Source organism: Tupaia chinensis, unplaced genomic scaffold (assembly GCF_000334495.1).
Source record: "Tupaia chinensis unplaced genomic scaffold, TupChi_1.0 Scaffold139767_1, whole genome shotgun sequence".
Classification (NCBI taxonomy): Eukaryota; Metazoa; Chordata; class Mammalia; order Scandentia; family Tupaiidae; genus Tupaia; species Tupaia belangeri.
The window spans coordinates 3264785-3275684 of record NW_006199647.1 but is presented as its reverse complement, the minus strand read 5'-3'; the positions used below and the strand labels follow the sequence as shown (position 1 = coordinate 3275684).

Below are 10900 nucleotides of genomic sequence, written 5' to 3'. Positions count from 1 at the left end.
CTCTTCCCTTCTCGCCAGAGGCTGCCTCAAGAACTATTCCTGCGAGTGTGTGGGTTCGACCAGGAGAACTCCTATTTGCTCTAAACTCCATACTTAGTTAAAAGAAAAAAATAAAAATAAACCAAAAAGCTCTGGCGCAAGTGTAAGTACAGGATACATGTGGTTTTCCTTCCTTTTCTGTGTCAAATCTGGTAGGATTTTCCACCAAAAAAGTTACAGGAATTAAAAACAACAAAATGATGATCTGCTTCCAAAAAGACAGCAAGACGATCAGTGCCCCCCTGGAGAGCGCCTTAGGGTTCTGAGGTCAAGTACACACCAGGTAAGGAGCGGTGTGATGACTCCAATGTCTACTCGGGCTAAATCCTGAGCTCAAACAGCCCTCCACTATCCTTCCTGTCACTTCTCCAGGCAAAAAACACCTTTGAGCTTTCACAAATAACATTTCTCTTTAAGCTGCCGAAGGAGACACAGATGCTTCCTCAGGAGCCTTCCCAGGTCTTCTCAGGTCCCTGATACCCCGCATGCCCTAGACACATTCTGGGGTCCACGGACCCTGTGTAAAGGGCGTGTAGATGCCCACAGTCCCTGTAGGCCACGGCATCTCCATCAGGTTCAGCTTCCTCAATTCCTGTAGAAAAGCTCTGCCGAGGCTACCGGGGCATTTGTCACCAAGACGGGTTTAACAGAGCCATGCTGTGGTCAGCACAGAGAGGGCCAGCCCTGGCAATGGGACAGACTCAACCACGAGTCTGAGCAGTCCTCCCATTCCACAGAGAAAAAGGTTTGAAACCATGTAACTGAAGCTCTTTGCCCTCAATGACGACTGAGAGAAGCTTCCGGACTCTATTAGAGTAGAAAAGAGGCCCCAGAGACCAAGGGACTGTGTGCATGGGGGGAGGAAAGCTGGTGAAGAGAAAAGCTGGAGAGCCAGCAGGAAGCCTCAGCGGTGGCCCCCAGATCTGATGGCTCCCGGCCCCCCAAGCAGTGGAGGGGAAGGTGCAGAGGAGCTCCAGCGCCCCCATCCTGCCACGCACCCTGCAGCAGGCGGCCTCAGCTCCCCCCTGCTCAGGGCATGTGCCGAGAGCAAGGCCGTCCACAGCTGTGGTGCTTGAGGGAGACCACAGACCCTCACTCACAGCCTGGTCTGTCACAGCGGGTGAGGGCTCACGGGAAGAGAGCAAACGCCTTTTGCTTTTCTCTGCCCCAAGTGCCTGTAGTCCCTTCTCTGCACAGAGTAAGAGCTCGCTAATCGTAAGGATGGGCACAGACTAGGTCTTTCATGTCTGTGTTGAGAATGGTCAGCTGGAAAGCTAGAGGGAAATTAGGGTGGGCCCAGGTGGTGTCAGCACAGCTGGTCCACAGTCTGGGCTTCTGTCCCAGGACCTCCCTGGGCATGTCACACAGGCACATGGACCTGTGGGCCGGGCCACTGATGCTAGAGTGGGCACAGCATGGAGACCTGGCTGCTGCTCATCCCTCTGTTTCTCTCTCTCTGGAGAAATAAATGAATAAACTTAAAAAAAAAAAAAAAACGCTGGCATATTAATGGAATATTTTATATTCTACTGAAATATTCTACTGAAATAGTTGCTCGGTCTTCACTCTTTCATCCAAATCTCATCCAGCCCACATCATGTCATGTATGACACAACAGCGACATGCAACTCAATACGAGATCACTCTTATCAAGTAGTTTATACTCTAGTGTGAAGAAGGACATAAAATAAGTGCAGAGCTGATGTGACCATGTGAGAATGCGTGTAAAGGAATAGGAATGCTGCGTGTGATTACAAAAGTGCAGCCCATATGATAAAGCGCTGGCATACTGTGCCATAGCGGTACGCAGGGTTTGTGGGCATGCACACGGTTGTACATGCCCGTGGAATTTCCTCATATACATGTTTGTGTGCAAAATGTATGGCATCCCACAGGACATATTTATATATTTAGCATGTCATTTTATTATATATGTAGAATATGCATAATTTGAATAGAACTGTGAGTGCTCATCTGCATATATCTGGATAATAAAAGTGGAACGAATCTCCCTCCACTGCTTTGGGATCTGATAACCCTAGTGCTAAGAGTCCTGCTCTGAGCCTGCTGCCTACGGTCAAAGCCTAGCTCTAATCCTGGCCACACAAGTACACAACCTAACCTGCCATACTGGAAGCTCACTCCTCACCTGTGATGGATGTCATCACAGTGGGTCTCCCACGAGATTAAGTCAGAGACTGTGGCCTGGCCTCAGAGGCTGCCACTGCGGTGCAGAGCCACAGGGAGGCTCAGGCTCTGCTTCCTGCACATCCAGTTGCATCCGGGGTGCTCGTGATCCTGGCTAGGAGCCCAGGGCATGGTTGTGGGATGGAGAGACCCTTTCAGATCCTTTCAGGAATCAAGAGATCTCACTCTATCTTTCATGAAAGATATGAAGAAATTTCTTAAAAATGAGATATCACATTAAGATGCTAGGAGTGGTGTCTAGTACAGTAATGGCCGTTGCTGCTTTTAAATGTCATCTAATACAGCATGAATATTCCCCTGCCACAGTCAGTATCTTTTTATTTTGAAATAATTCTGATATGTTCTCAACATATGTTTGTTGAATGAATGAATGAATGAAAGAAGCATGACGACTTATGTATGCTGCAATACTCACATGTATTTCCGGTGTAATAAAGGGGCAACTTCGGAGTGGGAAAAGCCTGGACGTTGGTCCTATATACACCAACACACTCTTAATCCGGGGGCTAAAGGGACACACTGGAGCTCACAGGGAAAACACTTACAAAGACACAGTCATACAGCACAGTTGAAAGTCTAGAGTCTCTAAAACAATGAGACTAGGGGCCAGCAGGTGGCATAGTGGGTAAGGTGCTGTACTTCCACATAGCCAACCGCAGTTCGAGTCCCGGACCCAGCAGCTTAAATCGCACACTGGGTGCATGTAAGTGCATGCCCAAAATCCTGAGAGGAGAATGAAAGAGAAGGGATTGTGGCATGGCCATCCCCCCGAGGGGGTGATTTCTCACTTGCTTCTTTGTCTGTCTAGTGTGCACACGTGCACTAGAGCAAAAATCTCTCAAAAAAAGACTGAGCATGTACGGGTACATTGCACCACAGCCTTCTGTCCACAGGGGAGAAGGACCCCTAGTGCCTGCAATACACTTGGCCTCTCACACCCAGCCTGCATCCTCTGTGGTGCGAATGTGGGAGGAAGAGTCATCTCTTCTGGGTTATGGGCAGACCCTGTTAATAGCTGCTGACTTTCAAAACCCCCTATCAGGTGGAGTCCGAGCAACTGGTAGGAATGCAGAAACAGGTATCATACAAAGCTACCAGGAGGAGCTCGCACTATAGTGAAACCACACCTCATGTTTGGAAAACCAGCCCCACGAACTCCAGCGCAATGCTGGGGTCCAGTCCCCACCTTGGCAGTGGCGTGCGGGGACGCGCCCTTCTCCAGCAGCAGCAGCGCCACCTTCTGGTTGTCATAATGAGCAGCAACATGGAGCGGGGTGAGGCCATTCTGCAAAGGAGCGTTGGGAGTCAGCACTGGTAGACCAGCATTAGCTGCCCGAGCCACCAAGGTTCAGGAAATCAACGTCAGTTACGTGTGTTAATTAATTAATACAGTCAATAGAAGAAAAGCAAAATAAATACACAGCTAATAATTTTCACATTAGAAATGCAACTGAAATCGAAATGATTGGTGGAGTTTACAACTAGAAAAACAGGATAGGGGCCGAAAGTTTGACAGAAGACATGCCAGCACTGCAGAGCTCCAACTTGCTGGAGGCAGGAACACACACTGGGACCAGCAGATGGGGCAATGGGTACCTCGCCGGACTCCCACGTGGCTGGCCTGGTTGAGTCCGGACCCAGAGGATTGAAACTCACACTGGGCATGTGCACATGCACCCAAGAGGAGAATGGAGGGGAAGGAATTGCAGCATGGCCACCCCAGGGGGTGATCTCTCACTTTCTGTCTGTCTCTCTGGTGAGAGTGCACACCCTAGAGCAAATACCTCCCTGTAACAGAGGGTGCACACTGGAGGTACAGCGCAATGCTCCCAAGGCTGCAGCAGACTCTCCTCCACGCGCCCTGCTCAGCGACGCTCCTCTCTCTCGGAAGAGACAGAGATACCTTCATGGATTGCCACGTGTCCACACACACCCCTGCAGCGCAGGGCTGAAGGCTCACCTTCCCTGCAGAGTCTGCAGCCGCCCGGCGTTGCAGCAGGAGTTTCGCCACATCCAGGCTTCCGTACTTGGCAGCCACGTGCAGTGGAGTAAAGCCCTTCTGTGGACGTGAGGGACAGAAGTCAAACTCAGCACTTACGTTCCGATTTCTAAAAACTGGTTTTCGTTTTGTTAACATTGTAAGCAACTATGTTGACTGTCCATTTGGACAAGATGCTGGTATCATTAAATACCGTAAGCATAAGCACGACTATGGTGAAGGCTGAAATTTAACATATAGAAGTTTGGCTTGGTAGACCAAACAAAAGGAATTTTATTTTAAGGGCTTAGAGACTGAAATTTCACTTTATAGGTTTGGTATTTTTAAAAGCCCTAGTGACGGGAAAATGACAGATCTGTGAGTGGGAAAAAAGGCGTTTTCTTGCCTCTAACATAAAATGAACTGAGACAATAGCCACCCTCTCTTTCAATCCTTTTCATAACACCTGAATTTCAAATTTCTTCATTTAAATTTTAGAATATTTTGGCAGTCATGGTAAAAGGATAGTTTGTGATTCAGTTATATATTGTCTACAGAAACAGCAAGACACATGGTCTGCAATCTCAAAAAAAAAAAAAAAAAAAAAAAATCTTACTCAAAAAGAGTCCCTCCCATGCTGATTGCCACTGCCTTCCCCAGAAGACCCACGTGGTCGAAAACCAGATTCCTCTTGTAAAGTATGTTCTGCAGCGGGCAGGAGGCTGGGCTGGTTAACAAGACTCAGACACACACAGCTTGAAAGCTTTTAGACTGTTGTCCGGTACATGTCCCAGGCATGTTGTATGTCCCTGTGCCTGACCAATAGCCCTGCTCTGGAATTGCCAGTATGTTACAGAGACAGGGTCTCCAACATGGCTAGTTCCTACGCTGAGATCGCAAACCTTCCTCGTGGCCAGTCAGCTTAACCTGTCTTCTGGCCTGAGGTAGGATGGGAAACCCTGCTCCGAGCAGAGTCTGTGTACACATGCAGAGAGCAGGTCTGGGTTAGGCGCTGAGGTACTGCCTCTGGGGCCACACAAACCCCCACTGAGAAGCATCTCCCCACAGTTCCGCCCTCCCCCATGTCGCCAGATGCATTACTTTTAAGTAAGAGGATGTTTTTCTTTTGGCCTCTTGTGTTAAGATTTGGGACTAATAAAATCTTGGGAGAGAGTGACCCTTTGGACTCTGCCCCAGTTGGGACAAATGTCGGAAATGTCTCTTCTTTCTTGCCTCCATCCCAGACACTGACACCTGTCCCTCACTCGATGCACACAAGGGTGGGTGACACCAGGACAAGGCAGAGTTTACTGAGACAAACCACAGGATGGACAAGAAAAAGTAAACTAGCCTCAAAGTCCGGCTGCAACAGTGAATTTGGAAACTCTGGTTAGATAAAGCTACGTCGAATCTTCACCACGGAAACACATGGAGATGGGGGAGCAGCTACAGCGTCTCACGTGCGCTGGGTAGACCCAGCAGGACCCCTGACGCCCGAGTTTCAGGGTGTTCGGCAGCAGTGGCCCTGGGGCGTGGTTGCTGTCAGCCAGTGCGCCGCACGGTCGGCCTGCTGTTCTGTGGTTGTGTCCGTGTCACTGGCCTGATTCCCGCGGATTTAAGTACTCCTAACTGTCTTTGAAGACAAGGGACTGTGTGGAATGCCCCTTGGTGCGCCACACCAGCCTTCCCTCCTCACGCCGCATCCACACAGGTGGCCAGGCCTCGCTGGGGCTACTGCTACTGTTAGTGTGTTTGCTGCTCAGTTTCTGTTTTTTACAGGAAAATAATTTTTAAAAATATTTTCAACTTTTCACATTTCCAAACTTGCAGTTATCTATTTATGTCCAAATGCCAGCCACGGCCACCGACCGGCCCCTCGTGGCTGTTCCGCATCTCCGAGGACAGAGGCTGCCCTGTTCCTCAGACACGGCCATGCCTCTTCATCGTAAGCAGACTGAGCTGGTCGCTTGTTAACTGACTTGATATTGTACCTGTGGGGACTATTTTGTCTTGTGACAAACTGACTCATTCCAGACTCCCACTTGCCTCATTTTTTCTGCTCTTCTGTACTAATTAGCTGAGCACACTCTTATTTTATTCTAAGTTACCTACACATAAAAATTTCAAATAGACTGGAAAAAGTATGATTATCATAAAACTCTGAATATAAATTCAATTCAGGCTAGTACATATCCTTGGGTCAATATCAGTAACAACTTAAAAAGTGTGCATCTTCAGCATGGCTGCTCATACACTGTAAGTATGCAGGAAAGGGGTCATTGGTAGGAGAAAGATGAGAAATCGGAATGGGAACGGGACTGCCAGACAGGATGGCTGATACGGGGCGGGGGCGGGGGACGGCATAAAGCAGAGTGAGCTTCACTCCGACTCAGCAAAATCAAGCAGGGCACTCTTCCTCATTGGCACAACCATTCCGTGTGTTTGGGCATCTTCTTTCCCTGTTGAGAATACCCCACAGATTTATGACGGGAAGGGGGCAGAGAGGCTCTTCTCTATGGAAGTTGTCTCTCACGGTGCTCGAGGTCTGTACTGGCAACAGCACTGGCATGAATTCACACGTTGGAATCCAGCACCTTCACTGAGGATATTTCACGAGATCTTACAGGCCCCCTTGAGCGTTTAGACTATAAGTCTAAAATATTCGGAACAAGAGTAAGAGGCCTGGAGGAGATCTGCCCCTTGGACACTCCAGGTGCAGAGAACAGGCGCCGACCGGCACCCCTTACCTTGGTGGGCAAGGAGTGGGCAGCGCCAGCCTCCAGGAGGACGCCCGCCACGTCCACCTGGCCTTCGCGGGCCGAGATGTGCAGGGGTGTGTACCCATTGGTGGTGGCCGCGTCCGGGTGGGCCATGTGCTGAAGCAGGAGCTGGACGATCTCCGTCTTCCCCAGGCGGGAGGCGATGTGCAGCGGTGTCTGCTCTTCCTGCAACTCAAGGCAAAGGGCACGTGAGCACCAGGAAGCCCAGACCCGCCCACTCCACTGGGAGGGCTCCTGCTGTCTTCCTGGGCCCTCTGGAACCCTCCTGGAAGGGAGTCATTACCATTGACCACGGCTTACTCTACCTTACTAGCCAGCTGGCCTAGTTGGTCATAAAGTCTCCCTTAGATTTTTTAAAGCAAGCACTTCCATGAACTTGGTCAATTTTTTCTGGGCATCCAAAAATATCCCTCAACTCCTTAAGGCTTCAGCCCTCACTTGGGTCTAATATAAACCAACTCACAGGTATGAAGAAGGGAATCTAGTTCAGAGGCCCTAAGACCTAGATTCCCATCCACAAGCTCTCACTGAGAGGCAGGATTTATTCTGCAAACTGGATCAAGAGAGAACTAGGGATGCCCTAGCCCTAATGTGAAGGATAAAAAACACTAGTTATTTTCTTTAAGGAGAAATTGGATAAAGAAGGTATTGTGCTCTGGTTTAAAAAGATGTGTTCCGGGCAATGTGACAGATGGGCTGCACTTGCATTCAGGACATCCCAAGTGGAGCAGGTCTCCAGCAAGAAACAAACAGGGTGGACTCCCTGCAGAGCATCTAGAACAGAGCGAGGCAGAGCCGGGCACGGGGATGGGAGGCATGTCTGAGGAGGCTCAAGAAATCTAACGAGGCATCAGTAGTAATGTTTCCAATGTTGAGAGAACCAGGCCGAGTCACTGTCCTTCATAAAAAGAAAATGGAGTGCCACCACAGTAGTGACCAAAGGGTGTCTTCACAGTCGGCCCAGGACACGTCGAACTACCAGGGAGAGAGGGGAGGCTGGCCAGTGTCCAGGCCAGGAACGAAGAAAGACAAGACTGTACAGAAGGAAGGCCTGTCCTCAAAATGTGTGTTTTAAATTTGTAAGAAGAAAAGAAAGAACTGTAGGAAGAAATGGAATAGCATTACATTAATTTTAAAGTGGTATAAAGTAATTAATAAGTAATAGTAACATAATTATTTTAGCAACATAAACAGAATTGGAATTTTATAAAAATCTGCCATTTACAAATTTCCTTCCTGTATCATGAATATGTGACTGCACCCTAAATACAGACCCGAAAGGAAGCTATCAAACATCATAACGGGTCCTGTTCCAGACAAGGGGGAAAGGAAGAATTAAGAGGAATTAAGAAAGTTCTTAATGATTGTCCAAGGTCCTCCATTTATTAAAACAAAACATGAATTCAGGCAAAGATTCTCCCCCCCTTTTTTTTTTTTTGCTACAGGGCACGTGCGTTGACCAGAGAGCCAGAAAGGGAGAAATTACCCCCCAGGAGGTTGGCCACGCCGCAATCCCTTCTCCTCCATTCTCCTCTCAGGATCTTGGGCACGCACGCATATACGGCCAGCATGAGTTTAAGCCACCGGGTCCGGGACTCAAACCGCAGTCAACTACTTGGGAGTCCAGTGACATAGCCATTACGCCAACTGCTGGTCCTGAATTCAGGCAAGGATTCTAAAGACAGCGTTTCTTGTGTGCACGGTTTATAGGAACACAATAAAATGGGAATGAACAAGACTTGGTGACTACCCATGGGGAAGAGGGCTGAAACGCCTAGGAAGACGCAACCATCTCAAAGCACAGAGGCAGACATAGCCGAGAGGGAGAGCTGCCAGCCAGGTGGCGGCACAGAGGTAAAGGTACCGGGTCCCACAGGGCCAGCTGTGTGGTCCCGGTTCCAGTTCCAGACCCAGCAGCTTGGAAAACATGCCGGGTACGTGTGCGTGTGTGCCTAAGTCCACAGTGAAGAGGGGAGAAGGGCTTGTGGCGTGGGTGACTCCGGGGGCACTTTCTCCCTCTCTCCCTTGGGAGTGCATGTGCCCTATAACGAAACTAAAAAGTGTAAACATTTTTAAAAATGGTCAGCAAAACAGTAACCACCGAAACCCACACATCTGGGAGAACATCTGCTGTCTCTGGGTCTCCCAGACCCCTGCCCAGCAGAGTCTGAGGGAGACGGGGCTAGCCAGTGACAGGGGTGGGCTGAGGATGACCTGTCAACGACCTTTAAGCTGAAAAGTGCCAACCCTTGACAGTAGCTTCACGACTAGGCAAATTAGCACCTGCTGTGCCTTGGTGCTCAACTGCTGGGACATTGAGGGGCTGGTTTTTTGTTTGCTGGTTTGGTTGGTTGGTTGGTTTTTTTAAGTTAAGTAAAACGTATTTCTTACTTTTCTCAGTATTTGGCCCATATGAAAGTGGGGAATAAAAGAACATACCAATTTTGCTAAGAAATATCTTTCAACCTATAACCAAGGACATGAGACCTTCTGAGATTTGGACAATGTTTCCCTGTTGAGTTGCCAAAGTTCCATTTACTGTTCTGAGCTAGAGTTAACCCATGCTAAGATAAAGAGCTGGACAAGTGTGGAGGGTAAGGTTCATGGGAGAGGTAAAGGAACATGGGATGCCTACCCTCCCAGACCTCTTCCAGACCTGGGGGGTGCTCCCTCAGGAAGCGGCACGGGCCGACGCGGCCTGGGCTGGGAAGCGGCACGGGCCGGCGCGGCCTGGGCTGGGAAGCAGGCAGCCTTTACCCCCGCAGCCCCAGGTCTGCCGTGTCCTGAGGAACCGTGATGAGGCAGGCTCATACCCCAACTCACTCTGCCGGGTTGTCAGAAGACCCATGACGCATTTTTGTATAGAAAAACAAGTCGTGACTTTCCCGAAGACCCAGGACTTACAGGGAGACAGAAATGACGGTGACTAGGACAAAGGTCAAATATTGAACTGTCCTGGCTGTCCATTGGTAGTGAACAGGGTTACGAGCACCTCCTCTACTGGCACCGCAAGCTTCCCATGAGTTACCGTCGGGCTGAGTCCAAGCACAGGGGCCCTGAGATCACACAGTCCCTACGGCAGAGACTGGGCCCTATAAAGGCACAACGGCACAGCCCCGAAGGCTAGAGCTCAGACGAGCAGGCCCTGCTGGCCTCTCTGCCGTGGCCACTGAGGCCACGGAAACAGAGGGGCCTTGGTGAGGGCTGGCTGATCAGGTGATGGAGCCACTGTGGACCACCTCCCACCGCCCGGCAAACTCACCTGCCCCTGACAGTGACACGAGTCTGATGCTCACACATTCAGATCAGAGACACGTCTTGATTACACGGTGCCCTTCTGTCACTTACCGGGACTAGGCAAGGGTGGGATTCAGCTCCAGGACCTGATAACCCTGAGGACTTATTTCTAATCCAGAGATCTGGACCTTGGAGCTCACTGGGGATAACTTTAGACTCCCCTTTGGGGCAAGGTGAATTCTAGAGCAATGGTATCAGGCTGAGCCAGGACGCTCCAAGAAGTGCATGGGTATGTGTGCACCGAGAGCCGGGAGGGCCAGGCCGAGCGAGGATGCTCTAAGGAGTACATGGTGTGCACCGAGAGCCAGGAGGGTGAGGCCGAGTGAGGACGCTCTAAGGAGTGCATGGGTGTGTGTGCACCAAGAGCCGGGAGGGCGAGGCTGAGCGAGGACGCTCTAAGGAGTGCATGGGTGTGCACCGAGAGCCAGGAGGACGAGGCCGAGTGAGGACGCTCCGAGGAGTGCATGGGTGTGCACCAAGAGCCAGGAGGGTGAGGCCGAGCGAGGATGCTCTGAGGAGTGCATGGGTGTGCACCGAGAGCCGGGAAGGCGAGGCCGAGGGAGGACGCTCCGAGGAGTGCATGGGGGTGCACCCAGAG

At 50.3% G+C, this 10900-nt stretch overlaps 1 protein-coding gene across 30 annotated transcripts in view; it reads right to left on the bottom strand.

Annotated features, from left to right (window-relative positions):
• Window positions 1-10900, bottom strand: part of ANK2 (ankyrin 2) — a 333322-nt gene that overhangs the window by 114511 nt on the left and 207911 nt on the right. For all 30 annotated transcript variants that reach the window (XM_027765833.1, XM_027765842.1, XM_027765857.1 and 27 more), the window contains 3 exons: window positions 6973-7170; window positions 4208-4306; window positions 3434-3532 (listed from right to left, as the gene is read on the bottom strand). In XM_027765833.1, the coding sequence (XP_027621634.1) occupies window positions 3434-3532; window positions 4208-4306; window positions 6973-7170 (396 nt within the window). The remainder of the gene's footprint in view (window positions 1-3433; window positions 3533-4207; window positions 4307-6972; window positions 7171-10900) is intronic.